The 19,796-nt window shown below is 33.7% G+C and overlaps 1 protein-coding gene across 9 annotated transcripts in view; it reads left to right on the forward strand.

Annotated features, from left to right (window-relative positions):
• The window catches only part of PTPRQ (protein tyrosine phosphatase receptor type Q), a 260,044-nt gene that overhangs the window by 236,401 nt on the left and 3,847 nt on the right, over positions 1-19,796 (forward strand). For 8 of the 9 annotated variants that reach the window (XM_068561270.1, XM_068561274.1, XM_068561275.1 and 5 more), the window contains 6 exons: positions 575-665; positions 5,617-5,693; positions 11,954-12,088; positions 12,319-12,444; positions 13,263-13,411; positions 16,784-16,919. In XM_068561270.1, coding sequence (XP_068417371.1) covers positions 575-665; positions 5,617-5,693; positions 11,954-12,088; positions 12,319-12,444; positions 13,263-13,411; positions 16,784-16,919 — 714 coding nt within the window. Of the gene's footprint in view, positions 1-574; positions 666-5,616; positions 5,694-11,953; positions 12,089-12,318; positions 12,445-13,262; positions 13,412-16,783; positions 16,920-19,796 lie in introns of those variants that run through there. The other variant, XR_011076020.1, reaches the window with a different exon arrangement.

Below are 19,796 nucleotides of genomic sequence, written 5' to 3' on the forward strand. Positions count from 1 at the left end.
ATCGTGATTTTTCACCAAAATGTCAATAACAGCTCTTGACCCTTCCTCTGATAATTCTTTATCACACCTTTGCATTCTGCTATCGATTTAACAATGCCCACTAAGAACAGGAATTGACCTTTGGCATTTTCTCACAAACTGACCAATGTTGTACCAATTAATAGGCGTGAAATCACACTGCCCGAGGAGAAAAAACAAAAAATAAATCACCGACTCCCTTACCCTACTAAGTAGACATTAAAATATTAAATAATACACAGTGTGTATTTGACGAAACCATTAGTCAAGTATGAAAAGGAGTTACTAACATGGTTGCTGCACCTCAGAGCTCCCCAAAGGGCAAAGAAATTATGCCAGAGAAAGCAGTAGCTCAACTAATCAATTCTATTCAGGAATTTTCAGTGGAAGTTCATGTCAGTTCATTACTGTTAATTTGACCTTGCTTCTGCAGTTACGAGAAGTGTTTTCATTTTAAAAGTGAAAGGATTTAGAATAAAGAATAGTCTTTTACTAAGTGGAACTTCTTGTTTACCTCTGAAATAAACCTAAACTTTGCAATGACTTCCATCCACAGGAATTACCAAAATTTCTTCAGGATCTTTCTTCCACTGATGCTGATCTGCCTTGGAACAGAGCAAAAAACCGCTTTCCAAACATAAAACCATGTATGTGTACATACTATTTCTGGTTTTAGATAATGAAACATTTTCAAATGAGAGCAAAATGCATTTTAGCATTTTTTCTTAAATATATATTACATAGTAATTGAATTATAATAATGCATTTTATTAGCAGCTGTTGAATTGTATCTCTTTTGCTTTGTTAATATTTATTAAAGTTAATGTACATGGTTTTCAGCTTATTCACACAAGGTTTACTCATGCAGGTGTAAGAAACTGTAGACCTAGTAGTTTCTTAGCTTTGTAATTTAACCCAAGTAACGAACCTCTCTAATATCTTCCCCTACAGACCTAGTTCTCAAATGAAAAGAGAAAGCTCACACATAACTTTGTGCATTAGTTTTCTTAAAAGCATGGCAGTGCTTTGTTAAGGAATATAAAAAATGCATTGCAAAATATTCATTGAAGATCAGAGTAAAGGTATGCTTACCAGGATTGGTTTTACAAAGGAGGCGGGCTTGTGCCTTACCACAGTGAACATGGCTTCATTTTTCAGTTAATAAGAAAAGAAACCATCTTACATGGTACACTGTTATTATTCCTTATACGTCATTAAAAAGAACGTGTCTACTGATGTGAAAAAAAAAACCCATATTATTGCTGTAAGACTTAGCAGTGATGTGAAAAAAAAACATAACATTCCTCTGCTAATAATAGCTATATATTTGATATCATATTTTTTTCAACAGATGTTCCTACTAACTATATTCTGATTCAATACATTTTTATGTATGAAATTAAAAAGTGGTATTTGTTAAGCTCTGAAATATTGTCAGTATTGTTTCAAAATCTAGAGTTTTAAAATATTCCTAATTTTAGAGTTAGGGTATATATATTTTTCTATGTTCTATGCCTTTTCAAAACTATATTGGGGAAACTTCCATATATATGTAAATTGAACTCTTCTGCCTAGAAAGACACAGCCTTAAACAAGGGTGTAATCACAGAATGTAAAATCATAAGGATATGGATAGGAAGAAATGGACCATATTCTGTTATTCTAGAACTAGAGGCATGAAGTAAACAAATTTAGGGAAACATGATATAGCAGGTAGTAATCTAACGGAATCTGTTAATTCCCAAGAATTAGAAAAGGATGAAAATACAAATAGCTTTAATCACCTAAAATCCTTCCCGGAACAAAACAAATCAAAGGTAAATGACTTTAAGAGTAAGTTGACAAATAAGACATTATTGTAGGAAATAAGGAATGTTAGTATTACATCTCTCAATTCCTGTGGCATGACCTTTCTTAATAAGTCCTTTTGTTTTCCCTTTCAGAGAGTTAACTTGAGTTGGATGCCTCATAAGTTTAAGAGATACGGACATTCTCATGTTTTTATATTCATCTATACCTAAATTTCCTTCAGACTCTCTGCTTCATGCTTACTTAGTGATATTCTGTGAAAACAAATACTATGGTCTGATTGAAGGACAGTTACTGTGGAATATTTAGTATTTATTTACAATTGTATATTTGGCTGAAGTAATGGGTATCACTATATATAAGTAAATCAAATATATCTAACTTATTTCCAAAGACTAAAGAGTATCTGACTTAAAAAATATATAAAAATTTGATATGTTAGACATTTTTTAAAATGTGTCATTTCAATCTTTTATTATTAAGATCTCAGTGCATTATTTTCTGGGTTCACATAATGGCCATAGGAAAAGTCACATAATGCTAGCTTGCTAGCTCTTACAGCATAAGAAGTGAATATGAGTGGTCAATATAACTAAACAGACATCCTTAAAACAACAAGGAGAACTGAGGGGTAAGATTATCCGGATATCTAAAGCTAAGACAAAAAATAACTAGTGATGGAATTATTTTGTAAATCAAGGACGTTTTGGAATATTAAAAGCTTTGCATGCATTTTTTTCACCTTTTCTAGAGTCAAATGGATAATGTCCAATTGTATTCTGCTTTGTTCTTGATTTCAGTACAGAAAACTTATGGTAATTTTTCTAATAATATACTACATCCACATCCAATATCCTTTAATGGATTTTTAGGGGAAAGCTTTTTCTTAAGTGTCCTCTTAAAGAGTCGGAGGTCCTATAAGAAATAATTTTGTTAGGAAGAATGTTGTATTTTTCAAGACTATTATTAGAATAATTTATTAGTTCAGCTAATACATACTGCCTGCTATATAGTAAAATGACTAAGAACATGTGGGCTCTAATCAAACTTCCTGGGCTGCAGTTCTGTTTACCTACTAACTACTTTAGCGACTGGACATATTATTTAGTGGTGTCGACCTCATAACTTTCAGGAGTAGATGAAATAACCCTGTAAATCACTTTGCCCAGTACCAGAACACAGGAAGCTCTCAAATAAATATTAGTTCTTATGATTGTTAGTAAGCAATAGCTTGCTTATTTTTAAAAGCCTCTAACTTTCTGGGTGAATAAAATTTAGTAACAGGCCCTTAGAGTCTATGGTCTGGAGATGATAAACCTACTTCCCTAACCTCGGTTGGAAGACAAGCTGTAAACTCACTTCTGCCTATATGGACAAACAGACCCCCGCCCACATATACATGGAACAAGAAAATGAAATGTTTAAACTAAATACATTCTCCCATTGTGCTTGCAGAGAAGCCATAAAGCTGAAATGTTTTTTTTCTCCCGTAGAGAATGAATTCATTTAATAGAGTCTGAATTTTAGCTTGAGCCAGCTAAGTGAGATTCATTGTTTCCCCTGAGTAATGTAGTAAGTAGGATTTCAAATATCACAGTGCATTTTAGAAGATATTAGCTTACAGGGCTTTAAGATACTAGAATTAGCAGCAAATGCATGCAGAAGAGATTTCCAAGTCTCTCTTTGACAGGACACTATGACCTTCAGAAGTGTTCCAACACCATGAAGAAAAGTTTAGCTTGCTGTTGACTCAGTTATAAGCAGGCATATCGAGTGAATAGAAACCTGATGGCTTTCCTTCCTTAGTTACATGACTGGCCACTATGTCATTAAAATAGGCAGATCATACCAAATTCAAAATCTTTGGGATATAAATCATTCACATAAATTTGCTTGAACAATCCCCTTTCTTTAGATTCAGACACATTGGTCAGGTCATTATGATTACTAGTGGTACAGCAAAGTCATTTAACATACAACGTGCTTAATTTTAAGAACATAAGAACATGTTTTGTGTTCTATACGGCTTTATAAGTTCTATAAGCTTTTGTATAAGTTTTCCTCAGAGGATTCTACAAAATAAATATTATAACTATATATTATAGCTGAGGTAACAAAGGAATGGAGAAGTTAAGCAATTCACCCAGTGCCATAAATGGTAGATAGAGCATCTGTAATTCAAACACAAACCCACATTTACCTATTTTTCCTCCACTACTGAGTGCCTTCCCATTAAGATTAAAAACAGAACAAAACAAACAAACAAACAAAAACCCTTCAAAATAATTAAGTAGTAATAGATACTTTATATCATCCCTTGTCTAGTTAAAATTAGCACTGGACATTTCAATTATAATACCAACTTGGTAAAAATTCTCAGGAAAAAATAATTTTTGATACTTTTCTTTGAAGAAAAGTAATGGGTAAAGGTTATCTAATTTTGCCATACCTTAGAACAGTCTAAAGAATAATAATTAAAAGTTTGGTATTAAAGAAGGAATAGGCAGTAAATTAAGGGAAGAGTATAAATGGTCCAGAAATAGACCTAAACACATAGAGAAAACTATTTATTGTGTGATAAAAGTGGTGTTTTGAACAAGGGGGTAAGGATGGACTATCTGTTGTTCCAAATGTTAACAAACAAACAATAAAGATAGATTTTACCTCATTCTGTTTCAAAAAAAATAAAAAGCCCAATGGATCAAAAATCAAAATATTTAAAACAAAAGCAGAAAACGCTATTAACATTCCAGAAGGAACTATGAATGAATCTGTGAAAATAAGAATATTGGTGTGACAAAGACCTTTGTATATATCACACAGAAGCCATAGTGAAGCCATAGTGAAAAATAATGAGAAATTTGATTACAAAATATATAAATTTTATGTATGGCAAGATAGCTAGCAGATAAATTGATTGATAGAGGCAAAGACAAATGACAAACCAAGAGAAAAATTCAATACATGTAACATTCTTAGTATATTTTTAAAAATAGAAAAATAGTATCATATGAAAATGTAATTAATAGAAAATGTATTTAAAATGGCCAAGACATAAGCAGAGAAGCTCAATTTCACTCATATTTAAGAAAATCAATATAAATATTAGGAGACATCAATTTGTATCTATCAAAAGGTCATAAATTAAAATGTTTAATACTATGGCAGTGAAAGTAAGAGGAAAAAGTTGTTCAAACTGTTCAAGCACTTTTGTTCGGAGTGATATGATACAACTTGAGAACAATTTGTCAGTATCTTTCAAAATTTGAGATGCACAATATGATTTGGGAATTTTACTGCTGGTAATGTATTCTACAAATAGACTCCTACATATGTGCAAAAAGTTCAGTTATATTTATTCAGCATTTTATAATAACAAAATGAGATGAGTTTAAATCACCCTAAAGAGCTAAATAAGTATGTTATATTCAAACACTGAAATACTATATGGCTTTTTAAAGTAATGAGCTAGATATTGTTGTTTATGCTAATACAGAAAGATATAGGTAAATAAGAAATCTTTGCAGAATAGTGTGTATATTGCCCCATTTGTCGTCAATTGTATATGAATATATATAGAAAATCCTGGAAATAAATACAAGAACATATTAATAGTCATTGTCTCTGGGTAGTGGAAATATGGAATAAGAGGGAATTTCTATTTAAAATTTTACAGCCGTCTATAATTTTTGATGTTATATCATGAGCTTCTTTCTATTACTGCTATAGTAAGAAAGTAGCAGCAATTTAAAAAGTGAATTAGCATTAATTTCTTATATTTTCTTCTAGATAACAATAACAGAGTGAAACTGATAGCTGATGCTAGTATTCCAGGATCGGATTATATTAATGCCAGCTATGTTTCTGTAAGTTGCTATTTTTATATATATTTTTTTAAAACATAAATACTGCAGTATTACTCTTCAAACTATTTAAAACAAGAAATTCATTACAACCTCTATGACTTTAATGTACCAGTTCCTTACAACGACATTATGTACCCCCATTTTATAGATGGGGAAATGGAGGCTCCAGAGATTGCAATTTACCCAACGATCATTTCACTAATAAGGGGCAGATGTACAACTTCTAGCTACATATCCCCTGGTCTTTCCATTATTTCCTACGTTTGTCAGAATATTCTCCGTACACAATGAGGTCGGCCAACCTCTCTTTCAAAGAAAAATTAGTCCTATGTACAGTCATGTCCATATAATATAAAAACCTATTATGCTCTTCTTCCCTTCTAGATTTTCAGTCCTTCTAGGGGACTATGATGCCTTGTTCTTTTCATCCTCAGCTACTTACAGAACGTGCACTCCATTGTAGCTACTCAACAAGCATATCTTAAGTGAACCAACATGGGGTGAACTGTGACATGCCTAGTATACTATGTTGCACATCATAGATAATAAATGCTCGCTGCATTGGATTGAAAGTTGAATAAACCAAAGTGTTTTAAGGATCTCTCCCTCTCCTTCTCCATGGCTCTTTTGTTCTCTCAATGCTCATCACTATCATAGGTACACAGAAACCTTAGATGCACCCAAGACCTCCACTTGGGTTGACACAATCACGAAATCCCAGAGTAGGAACTGCTTTTGTGGTTACTTAATCCAACCATTCACCCAGGAAATCTTTCTGAAAAATTACTTATAATTAGATATTAGCCTCTCTTGGCATTGATTCACCTATTTCCTCCTTAAGGCAGATGATTCTATCACTGAACTACTCAAATACACAGTTGTTTTATAAAAATAAGTTCCCTTCTGTTTTCACCACTGACTTCAATTCTAATATGTAGCAAAGTTAACTATGCTTCTTATCATGAGTCTACAGATACTTGAAGGTTTCCTCTACTGCCCACACTCCCATTAGATTTTTATTTTTTCCTTATTCATAGTCTTCTCACCCAGGCCTGCCATTTCATTTGGTCCCACTGGGGCTCTGCTTATGTGATGCTCTGTCCTTTCCCCAACATCAAACATAACCTGTCCTATGTCCCATTCTCCCCAAGCCTCTGTTAAGGGGGAAAAGAAGAATTCATCCTAAATTTTATATTGGTTGATAATTACTCCAAAATTACAATTATATATTGAATCTTATTGTGAAAGAAGTGAACAATGGGAACATTTAAGATTTCTTAATAGGAGAAGTGACAGGGGGTTTGCAGAGGTTAATAAGGCATCCTTTGAATTTCATCCTGTTTTTGTGCTAGAACTTTAAATCTATTTTGAAGAAAACCCAAATTTACTATTGTGATGACATATTTTATTCATTTATCAAATCATTGATTTCCCTGAAAATGTAATTCTTTTCTAAAGATTTTGGTGAAATCTTGTGCTTACCAATTTTAATTGTATCCTAAACTCTATAGCATGTAGAAGTTTTACTTTGATTTGTAGAATGAGGCATATATATATTTAGATATTTAATCAACGATCATATATTTTGTGATACCATAGAACAGAGCAAGAACAAATTGTTGTATCAGTGATCTATTAATTTGTATCATTTTTATTCACCAATAAGTAGATACAAATGAATTGCTTATATCCTATAATGTTCAACCAGTTATGGGATGACAGTATAGGATATGAATACGATTAGGAAGGCAACCAGTTTTAGGAGGTATAACTGAACCACACATAAACAAAGGAATATTCATGAACCCCCAGTGTTCCCTCTAAATATTATAAGTTGTCAGGAGACAACCGTAAGAAGATCACAATACAGGATGAGCAATAAACTAAATCTGAGTACATTTATATATATACATATATATATATTCTGCTGTGGTCAAGTGATGTTGTAATATAATAAATTTTACAGCAAAGTCACTATGACCCATATGTAATGATATGTGTAATCATTACTGAGCTACATGGTAAGCAGGCCCAGATGGAAAGCACTTTATATTAAGGCAGGTTTCAGTATTGGAGTGGGCAGTATGCTGTATTGCTTTTACTTCTGGGGATATCTCCTTTGTCTGGGATGTCAGGAACAGATGGAAATAGACAAAGTCATAATACCATAGTGGCCTCTCACTTCTCCATCCCCAAATTCAGGCAGTCTTCACCTCAGAAATAGTGAAGGTTTCTCAGAATGAATGTTTGACACCTCAGTTTCCCCCAACTCCCCACTTTTGTTCCATGGCACCTCCATCTGAAAGTTCATGAACACTTGTTCCAGGAGCAAAAGACAAAGGCCATCTACAAATGGACTCTGAATTCCTATTTCTTTGGAAGCTAGAGGAAAAGGGAGAAGAACTATAGAGCAAGGTAGAGAGAAAGCAAAATAACTAGTGTTTAGATGGAAAAGAAAAAGTGAAGTCTGGAGAAGGGAAAAGGCAAGACCAGTAGGTGGTCTGAAGGATGTACTGTAAGACTAGGAAACTCCAGGCCTGGGTCTGTAATTAGATTACTATATGTTTATCTCTCTGCCCTTGGCTGTTCTTGGGAACTGTGCTCCTGAAGCTAGGGCTCAAAGAGAGCCTGGAAAATGTTGATTAAGCATGGACTGTGGGAGAGAGGTAGGGAGGAAAATAGATACTGCATCCTTGTAAACAACCACTAATTGTACACGTGACTTTAGGAATGTTTTCAAGAAAGCTAACAATAAGAACATTATGTAATGGGACAAGACCCCAACCCGCCACCCCAAATTACCTCTCCTGTCAACCTGAGATGCCTGAAATTACTTCAATTTGAGGATAGCTTTTACCATAGCTGGAGATTGAAGATTAAAGGCTATGATGCAAATGAGCTGTAATCGTATCAGAAACATCAGATTTCGTCTACTCTGGTAGAAGATTATGGTACCAAAGGACACTGAATCCCTGAAAAAGGGAAATGCAAATAACTAGGAGAAACATTTTATAAATTGATCAATTACAGTTAATTGTCCTCACCCTTAAAACGCTTCCAGGACACCATTCTCTCGATTTTCCATCTACAGCTTTGACACTTTCATCTCAGTCTCGTTGGTTCTCTCTTACCTCCTTGGCCACCAAACACTGAAATTATCTAGAGCCCAATCCTTGAATTTACTCTTTCTTTCCAAATTCATTTCCTTGACGATCTCAACCATTCTTGTGATTTTAAGTAAGATCTATTTGCTAACTACTTTGAAATTATGTCTCTAGTTTGGACTTCTTTCTGAATTCCAAACTCATATACCCAATTGCCTTCATGACATTCCCACTTGAATATCCAAAAGGGATTTCAAGTTTAATATTTCCATTATGAATTCTTGATTTTCCTTTTAACCTGCTTATCCTGGGTGTGGAGAAAAGGGCACCCACCTACATTGTTGGTGGGAATGTAAATTGGTGCAGCCACTATGGAAAGCAGTATGGAGCTTCCTTAAAAAACTAAAAATAGAGTTACCATATGACCCAGCAATCCCACTCCTGAGCATATATCTGGAGAAAACTCTAATTCAAAAAAGTACTTGCACCCCAGTGTTCACAGCAGCACTATTTACCATAACCAAGACATGGAAGCAACCTACATGTCCATCGACAGGTGAATGGATAAAGATATGGTGTATATATACATAGGAATATTACTCAACCATTAAAAAAGAATGAAATAATGCTATTTGCAGCAACACAGATGGACCTAGAGATTGTCATACTAAGTGAAGTAAGTCAGAAAGAGAAAGACAGATACCATATGATATCACTTATATGTGGAATCTAAAATATGATACAAATGATCTTATATACAAAACAGAAACAGACTCACAGACATAGAAAGCAAATTTATGGTTACCCAAGGGGAAAGGGGGTAGGGGACAGATAAATTAGGAGTTCAGGATTAGCAGATACAAAGTACTATCTATAAAATAGATAAACAACAAGGTCCTACTGTATAGCACAGGGAATGATATTCAATATCCTGCAATAAACCATAATGGAAAAGAATATGAAAAAGAATATATATTATATATGTATAACTGAATCACTCTGCTTTATACCAGAAACTAACACAACATTGCAAATCAACTATGCTTAAGTAAAAAAAAATTTTTTTTAAGTCTGCTCTTCCTGAAGTTTTCCCCATCTTCATTTGGAATCATTATTGACGCCTCTATTTTTCTTATACCCAGTATCCAATCCATAAGCAAATTCTCTTGGCTCTGTCTTCAGAATTTATCCAGATTTTATCACTTCTCACAATCCCCATTGCTATCGCCCAAACTAACCCTTGGTTGGATTGTTGCAATAACCTTCTAACTACTCTCCCTCCTTTCTCCTTTAAACCATATCAGCTTGTCTTACAGAAACCAGGATGAAACTCTTAAACCATATACTCTGTATGTTCAAAATCTTTCAAAGGCTTTCCATATCATTCAGAGTAAAATCCAAGATCTTATAATTACCTACTCTAGGACCTAAAGCACCACTGTCCCCCCTCCCTTGTTCTTTCCGACGTCACCTTCTATTACTGTCCCCCTCATTCCAGCCACTTGCTGTTCTTAGAACATTCCAGACACATCTCTCCTTTAATGCTGTTATCCTTGACTTTCTACCTGGAACACTTTTCCTTCAGATCTTGAAGGGATTACTCCCTTTCTGCTTCAGTTCTTTCCTCAGATTTCACCCATGAGTCTTTTCTGAACACCCTATTTTCTGAAAACTCTCTCTCACAACACTTACCACTTTTAAAAACTCTATGTAAATTGTTTATTTAATAGACTTATTAATAGGCTTAATGTCTATTTCCCCTAACTAGAATATAAGACAAATGAGAGTAGGAATTTTAGTCAGTGATGAATCCTCAGCTCCTGGAATAGTGCCTGACACACAGTAGACATTCATAAATATTATTGGAATGGAGGAATGTGCATATTTAAAAAGTCTGTAGAGAAAGTGACTAAAATATTAATGGTGCTTCATTCTGGATAGTGAGATTACAGATTAATTCCACATTCTATTATGTATTTTTCTGAATTTTCCAAACATTCTACATTGACTATATATTACTTTTTTAACCTAAAAAAAAAAACCTTTACAATGTAAAATAATTATATATTTCAACTGAGACTGGAAACATAGAAATGCTTTAGCATATAGTTTATTTAAGAGACTCAAGGTTTTATCCCAGAAACTGTCACTGGGTGATTTTGGGAAAATCACGTCAAGTGGCTCATTATTCTTTAAAGTAAAATAAACTGGTTGGATTAGATTTTAGGGCCCCTTGAACTTTAAAATGTTTATTTATTCTGTGTAATACTATATTCTCTGGCTACTGAGACAATTCCAATTTAAAAATAAAATTCACCTTTAATCCTCATTCCTCAAAATATTTTGATGTTTGGAATACATGTAATTTCATTACTATATTTTATTTATACAGTACCTTTCTTTAAGAAAAATCCACAGATACTACTCAAGTGGCATACTTACATTCCAGGTGAATGGACTGAGTTTTAGAATAACTTGATAAAATCTACAAGAGCTGTCATAATAGGGTTGAGACAAATCTCAGGTCCTACATTAGTTAAATGAACCTTCTTATTATTCACATTACTCTTGGTTTGGAGCTCTGGAGAATAATTACTAATGCCATAGTTTACACAGATAAGTAATTTCGTGGAGAAAGAGTATGAAAATATCTGCACAATCTTTAAATATATGACAATAACTTAGTGGAATGGGTAAGAGAGCTGGCTCTGGACTCAGACTACCTTTACCAAAACTGTGAAACCTACCGCACATCACTTCACATTCCTTAGCTTCAGTATCTTCCTCTCTAAAATGAGGATAATAATAGTTCTAATTCACAAGGTTTTTATAAGAAACAAATTAATTGGAATATTAACTATAAGATGCTTAGCATATTGTCTGCCGTAAAGTGGTATTATTATTTTTTAGTCTTTACTGCTTTATTCAGACTTAGAAATACATTTTAAGAACAGTTAGTTGTATAGTATATTACATTGTGAGGTTAAAATTAATGTTGGAAATTTTGAGTACCTATAATTATTTAGCATTCAAAAATGTACAATATTTTAAAATAGGTCATCTTACAACCAGTATGTTTTTCTTACATTGCTCAAAAACTAAAAAATACTATATATATGTAAATATTGATTCAGTGTTGTAATTATATCATTCTAGGGCTACTTATGTCCAAATGAATTTATTGCTACTCAAGGTCCATTACCAGGAACAGTTGGGGATTTTTGGAGAATGGTGTGGGAAACCAGAGCAAAAACGTTAGTAATGCTAACACAGTGTTTTGAAAAAGGGCGGGTAAGTTATTTGAAAATCTTTTCACAAAACTTTTACAATTGTGTTAATATATGTGTGACAATTTTAGCTAATACTTTGAGTCATCAATGACTTGGACATCTATAAAGCAGTTTTATCTTAGCAGTGGTAACTGTTATACACACCCACACACCCACACACACACACACACACACACACATATCTATATAAAACAATGGTTCTTATGACTGGTGATTTTTCTCTGAATACAGATCAGATGCCATCAGTATTGGCCAGAGGACAACAAACCAGTTACTGTCTTCGGAGATATAGTGATTACAAAGCTAATGGAGGATGTTCAAATAGATTGGACCATCAGAGATCTGAAAATTGAAAGGGTAAAAAAAGAGGAGGGGAAGTCAAACATGATATAAAATATGAATGTTCTAAATGTCTAAAGTAAAATTAATTTCTAGACATATTGCTTGATACCTGTATATTCAATAATGCTTTTCTATTATTTTCAAAATAGAAGTTTTGAATTGGCACCTGCCTTCAATATCTATGTCACTGTGTTTAATTCCAAATTATATAGTTAAAGTTCATATGAACCAGTTAATATCAAATTCTTAGGTAGACAGGGGAAGAAAAAGGAGGAAACAACTAGATCACAAAGTTTATCTTATTTTATTAAAGAAACTGTAATATCTGATTTAAAACAGGAATTTCCCGAATCACTTGTCTCTGTCTACATCCTAATAATTGGATTTTCTATTTAAGCCAGAACCAATACAGAAGCGACAGCATAGGATCCCACTTATATAACGTAAAGGCCTATAAACACAGAAAATGATATAAGGATATTTATACTTTCTGACATTATCAGATACTCTATACCTGTGTTTTGAATAATTTGTGAGTGTGCTTAAGTTGTTAGGTCAAAATTGTTCAAAATCTACTACTCTGGTGTTACAAAATGTTACACTATATTTGAATTTAAATACCCTACATTATCATCTGCTTGCAAGCCTTCTCATTGTTTGCATTCATACAGAAAGGCAATTTTCTTTATTGTAGCAATAGTAGAAGGCTTCTCTTACAGGAAATCATGAAAACACAGTTTCTTATGTTTGGTAAATTGTCATTTTAAAAGATCACCTTGAAAACCTGGGAAGTCAGCTGTCTTATCATGTTTCTTTAATGTCATTTTGTCTAGCATGGGGATTGCATGACCATTAGACAGTGTAACTTTACTGCTTGGCCTGAGCATGGGGTTCCTGAAAACAGTGCCCCTCTAGTTCACTTTGTGAAGTTGGTTCGAGCAAGCAGAGCACATGACACCACACCTATGGTTGTTCACTGCAGGTAAGAAAGAGAGATTTTTAGAACCTCTGAACACTAGAAACACTAGAAATGGTACTGAAACTCAGCGTGACCTTTTTATGATCACGACACCATTGATTTTCTGGCAGAATGTTAATGTAGATTCAATCCAGCTTTTAGTTTTCAGATATTTTACTGGTTATAACAAATCAAGATGTAGTTTTATAAAAGGTTAGATGGCAGAGATAAAATGAGTAATGACTATGTCTAAAAGCAAGGGAAAATATATATCCTGGTACAGGAATTTTCCTGAAATCTTGACTGGATTATACCTCTTGAAGGCCTTCAAATTAAAAAAAAAAAAATTGTAGCCCATTTTTGATGTGGCTACACATCAAATGGATGAGTGTGGGTATGTAGGATTTTTTGATTTTTATGAATAAACATCTGATCCTTCATTATTTCAACTGATATTAGTCTAATATACTAATTTAAACTTTTTTGTAAAAGCAAATTTCTAGATTTGACTTACAAAGAATAAAGAAGATGAACTTTAAAATAAAGATCAAATTAAGTGACCAACCCAAGAATGATTCAAAATTTTTACAAACTATTCAAATGTCTTTCTTTGACCTAGCTTTTTGAAGATGATAAATAGAATGTGACTATAAATTATTTATTAAAATCTTAATAAATTAAGATTTTTCCCCTCTTTATTTTCACTGGTATTTTATACCACTGAAATACCAATACTCCCCCGCAAAAAGAAATAAAGCTCACAGTTGTTTAGAATTCAGAGTTCTGGACATATTGATATGATTTATGATTTCTAACATGATATATCTAAATCAATCTCAACATGAGTTTCTTCAACAGTTGTAGTTTGTAAATTAGAGAAAAAGTGGGTGATAATATACTGTTTTATGATTCCACTTATATGAGATACCTACAAGAGGTAAATTCATAGAGAGAAGAAACTGGAGTTGTGGTTACTAGGGACTTGGGAGAGAGAGAAATGGAGAGTTACTGTTTAACGGGTACATAGCTTCTGTTTGGGATGATGAAAATATTCTGGAAACAGATAGTGGTGATGGTTGCACAAGACTGTGAATGTGCTTAATGCCACTGAATTGTGCACTTAAATATGGTTAAAGTGGTAAATTTTATGTTATGTATCTTTTGCTACAATAAAAAAATTTAAGTAACAATATATTTTAACCCATTAATAATTATTAATTATAATAATTCCAAAAATTAATTGATGGATAATTATTCTAATGGGAATATACTATAATTAATGTGGTTAAATATGTAAGAAAATAGTAATCCATCCAATTTTTAAACTTTTTTTTTTAGAGGAAAGAACTCAACATGTAATTTAAATGAGTCTACATTTTCCAGGAATATTTTAGATTTTTTAAATTGTAAGAGTAATACACAAATGCTTGCTCATTATGAGATATCTTTTATATATTTAAAAACATATAGAATTAAAAGTAAAAGCCTCATTCTTACCCTCCCAATTCCATATCCCCTCCATACACATAAAATTTTTAACAGACCAGTATATAGTATAAATAGAATAACAGTTTGCTTATAAAGTCAGTGATTGATTTTAAACTGCCATCATTGATGATTACAATGGATAGTAAGCTTCCTTCAGCTTCTCCATATTTTACACATACACTGCCACTGGATTAAAATAGTGGATTTAAAAATCCATTAAAAAAGAAAAGTACCTTCTCTCTTGTAGCCTCAAAAAGAGTAGTCTCCTCCTTTGTGATTTAAATAGATAAAAGAGACCAGAGGAAAAGTATGCTTATATTAATAATCATTTTTAAATATCATTTTAAAACTGTCTACTAAATGATTATCTCCAACCCCAACTTCTCACCTCAACTTTCGACTTACACATTGAACTTCCAGTTTAACCACAACATTCTGAAAATTTGATGTGTCCAAAACAGAACACTTAGATCAGTCTCCAGACTCACTCCTTCTCATCCCCATCTTGGTGAACAGCAGTCCACTCTGCTTTGTCCAGAAACCCTAGACTCATCCTCAACTCCCTGCTTCCTCTCACGTTCCACATCCAACCCAACAGCAAATACTCTGATCCCTGCCCCCCATCACCTCTTCACACACTCTCCCCACCCTGGTCTCCTTGCTTTTCTTTGAACACACAGAACACCCTCCCACTCAGATCTGTTCTCTTCCCGCGCCCTCAGGCCGCGATGCTCCTCTCCCAGGTACACACGTGGTGCACTCCCTAACCCTACTCAAGTTTCTTTTCAAATATCACATTGTCAGAGAACCTTTCTCTAAGACCCTATCCTACCCTATCACCTTTTATCTCCTTAACCTAATTTATCTTTCTCCATAGCACTTACTGCGGCTGGGTATATCCTATGCATGTTTCTTTTTTGCGTGGACTACCATTCTCCGTCCTCTAGAATATAAGCTCCATGAGTTCAGGGACTTTGTATTGTTCACTGCTGTACCCCAGATGCCTAGGACAGTGTCTGACACTCAAAATATATTGAATGATGTAATGACTGATTACTCTGTTCGGGCATATATGTGTATGTGTTATAGTGATCAGATTTATGTGGTAATGCTATTTCTTAAGTTGAATCATAGGTATTGTCGACATTAGAATATTTTTAACCTACAAAGATGGCAGTTTTGTGATGTTCAAACTGACATTTAAGACTAGGTGACCTTTCAAATGTTTGTTTGTTTTTTTTTTTTTTTTCAGATTTACTTCCTATATTAACCATTTAAGTACCTAGGAGTCTTGTCTTTCTAATTGGAATTTCTGAAAAAATCCTGTCAGGTTTATCAATTAACCGTTTATATGGAGCACATACCTGTCCTTCAGTATTAAACTAATTTCTTAAAAGGAAATAGCTTTCCAATTTTATTATCTATAGGAAGGAAAAGAAAATTCTAGGGAAAGGGAAAAGAACACACGAGAGTCTATCAATGTGATGCAGAGGAAGTACTATATGGGCTAAATACTATAGTTGACATTTTTCATGTTTAGCATTCCTATTGGTAACCAAAAATATATTCAATAAAAAGTTTCTGGGGTTAAGAATTTTCAATATTTTTAAAAATCTTCCCCATACTTCTCCAACTACAACCCTTAAAATATTATGAAAGAAGAGGGAAAGTTCCACTGGTTAAAAAAAACCTCAAATATTTGACAGAGTATTAATGATAATCATCTTGCTCTGTCTAAACAGTCTTGGGAACAATATAAATCCAAAGAAACTCCAAAGAAAATCTACCTCCAAATAAGAAAAGAAACTATTTATAATTTATTGCTATCATAGTTTATCTTCTTCATCACCATCAACATGAACAGCCCTTTTGCTGAATAATTTGCATGTAATTTCACTCTTCCTGCAGTGCTGGAGTTGGAAGAACTGGAGTTTTTATTGCTCTGGACCACTTAACACAACATATAAATGATCATGATTTTGTGGATATATATGGATTAGTGGCTGAACTGAGAAGTGAAAGAATGTGCATGGTACAAAACCTGGTAAGATATCTAAAACTTCAAGCAGTTATCAGCTCTAGAATTTCTGCCTGGGAGGATCTTAGTGGCAGTGATCTGGTTAGACATGGACTTGAACTATATTAGCAAAGCAGACATTCTCTTTTCCTACATTATAAACCTCTGGGTGGGGGCAGGGTCTTGGGGACGGCAGCTGATGGGGATTATAGGAGAACTGAAACCCACACGTCCCAGTTATCCTTCAGCACTGTTACTGACTACTCATCCTACCTGTTTATACTGATAGGCAAATAGAAAATAATTCATAAAATGGATTTGTCTTTAGCCTTTGGGAAACGTAGAAAATGAATCAAATTAATTTCTTTTGTAAACATGCTAGAAGTTGTATTTGGGAAACGTTTATTAACTGTTACAGGTTTCTATGTATTTCACTTGTCCATATTTATCCCTTTGTATTAGTAGTACTAATAATGTTTGTTATAGCATGTCATCAACTAGCTAACTGGGAGTTGTTTGTTTTGTTGTTCTGGTTTGGACATAAAAATATTTTTAAAATATAGATTTTTGTCATTAAAAAAATCATACGGTATAATGGTAACGAAACTAAAAACCCTGTTGAGTGTCTAGTAGGTTCCAAGTATTATACTAGATCCTTTACATGTATTATCTTATTTAACTCTTTATTCGTAAGGCAGGGCCAATGAAACTAACCAACAGACTAGGTATTATGGTCTCTGCTTTACAAATAGGGGAGCAGATGTTCAAGAATTTAGTGATATTCAAAGGTCAGAGCTAAAATTCAAACCCAAGTCTGTCTAACTATAATACATAGGATGTTCCTGTCATATCTTTGGATTGATATTTTTATGCTACACAGAGATTTTTCTCACAGTAAGTATACAGATCTTCTATAACGGTATTTTCTAGGGTACCTACTAGAAAACACAAGTGGCTTTACAGTCATTAAAGGTGTGAGAAAACAGGCTCTTTGCTAAAATAAGTTTGAGAAAGAATTTCTTAGAATTACAGCCTGTATGCTAATGTGCATTGACAATTATAAATACAGAGCCCTTGTGGACATTTCCCAGACTTACATGACTATGAAATCCTTGAACACTTTTTGACCCCCAAACCTAAAATGCCGTGACGTCATGGAACATTAACGTTCTTAGGAAGATGCTGCTCTAGACCAGAGACATCCAAACCTTTAGGAACACACAGCCCTTTCAGGAGAAATGTTTGAGCATTCAACTCCAATACATATATATTTCTTCTTAGAATGTAGATTGTGCAATTATGTAAATTATAAAGCGTACACAAGAAATTGAAAAACACGAGATAAAGGTCAAATAAGCAATTTTGACAACCTTGCTAATAGTGGTGGCTTCATATTATCATAAGGTATTTTCAAAAGATAAAATAAACACTTAGCAGAAAATAATTCTGTTTCAATAGTGGTTTTAAATACATATTTTAAATTATTTGTAATTTTTTTAAAAAGTGATCTAGCTTTTTGTCAGATCTGATTACACTGTTGTTGCTTTCACCTCACAGCATGGCTATAAGACGGTTATTCTAGGAGCATGAAAAATGTCAGCGCTGCCATTTTATTGTCATTCATTGGTGCTTGCCTGACAGATACTGTCTTTAATCCACAGTCTCTTTGTAGGAATCTTTTTAAGCCACTTCAATTATGTGATGGCTAGGTCAAACTAGGTACTGTAATCCATATGCATTCCCTTATATGCTGAAAGGGAGCACATGAGTGAAGTATCACTCTTCCCTTAGGAAACTTCAGAAATGGACTATGTCTTGTGGCCAGGCTTGGCTTCATGGGTATGCAACCTATGCAGTCTCACGGGTCCCCATGCTCAAAAGGGCCTTGCACTTGATTTAATGTTTGCTGACACTGTTTTGAAAATCTTTAATAATTTTTGAGGAAGGAAACTCGTATTTTCATTTTGTAGTGGACCCCACCAATTATGTAGCTGGTTGTTATCCAAAGATCTTTTAAGGGCTTCAATATCAATACGACCATTAATGATTATTAAAACCAAAATTCTTTCTTATTTTTAGTTGAGAATAAGAATAAATAGCTAGCATTTTCCTCCCATGTCCCTGGGTGTACACATGTGCACTGGTGATCAGTGTTCTTGGCATTGATCGAGATTGGTTGGCTCTCTAGGATAGGTTAGAGGGTGCAAATGATTGGGATATTTCCTTGTAGAGACTAGATTCGGTCTTCAAATAATAGAAGTCCAGTTTTGTCATGCTCTACAATTTTGTGGAACCAAACTTTGTAAAGAGTGTGTTCAAGCATGCCTGTGAATAATTTCACACAATTCAGTATTCAGTATATGCTATAAACGTCATACACATTATGCTGGAATAACCAGCCAGAGGAAAATGCTGCAGGTTGGGTAGGGGAATGAAAAGAGCCTGAATTTTGGTGTCAGAGAATTGAGTTCAGATTCCAGTCCTGCTAATTGCTGGCTTTGTGACTTTGTTTAATTAACCTCTCTGAGCTATTTCTCTTTTGTAAAATAGCTGTGTTACACTTTTCACAAGTTTATTATAAGTATTAAATAAGAGAAAGTATCTAAAGCACCAAGCATGCAGTAAATGCCCAGCGTGCAGTAAAGGTCTGACAATATAGTTGTGCCGATTGCTTTTTAAGATAAAAAGGTGGCAGTTGTTAAAATCCTGATAAACACTTACTGAATCAACAGGTAGAAGTCATGACTATTAGTTGGCATGTTTGAAATAAGTACATCTTCATCGATATTCAAGAAAAGTATAGGTAGCCCTTCCATAAGAGGTTATAAAATTAAGGTACATCCATGTTTACTAAATAATTAGCCTCCATTTTGTAAACGATATAAATCACAATTCTCAGATCCT

The sequence above is a fragment of the Eschrichtius robustus genome, chromosome 13 (genome assembly GCF_028021215.1).
Source record: "Eschrichtius robustus isolate mEscRob2 chromosome 13, mEscRob2.pri, whole genome shotgun sequence".
Classification (NCBI taxonomy): Eukaryota; Metazoa; Chordata; class Mammalia; order Artiodactyla; family Eschrichtiidae; genus Eschrichtius; species Eschrichtius robustus.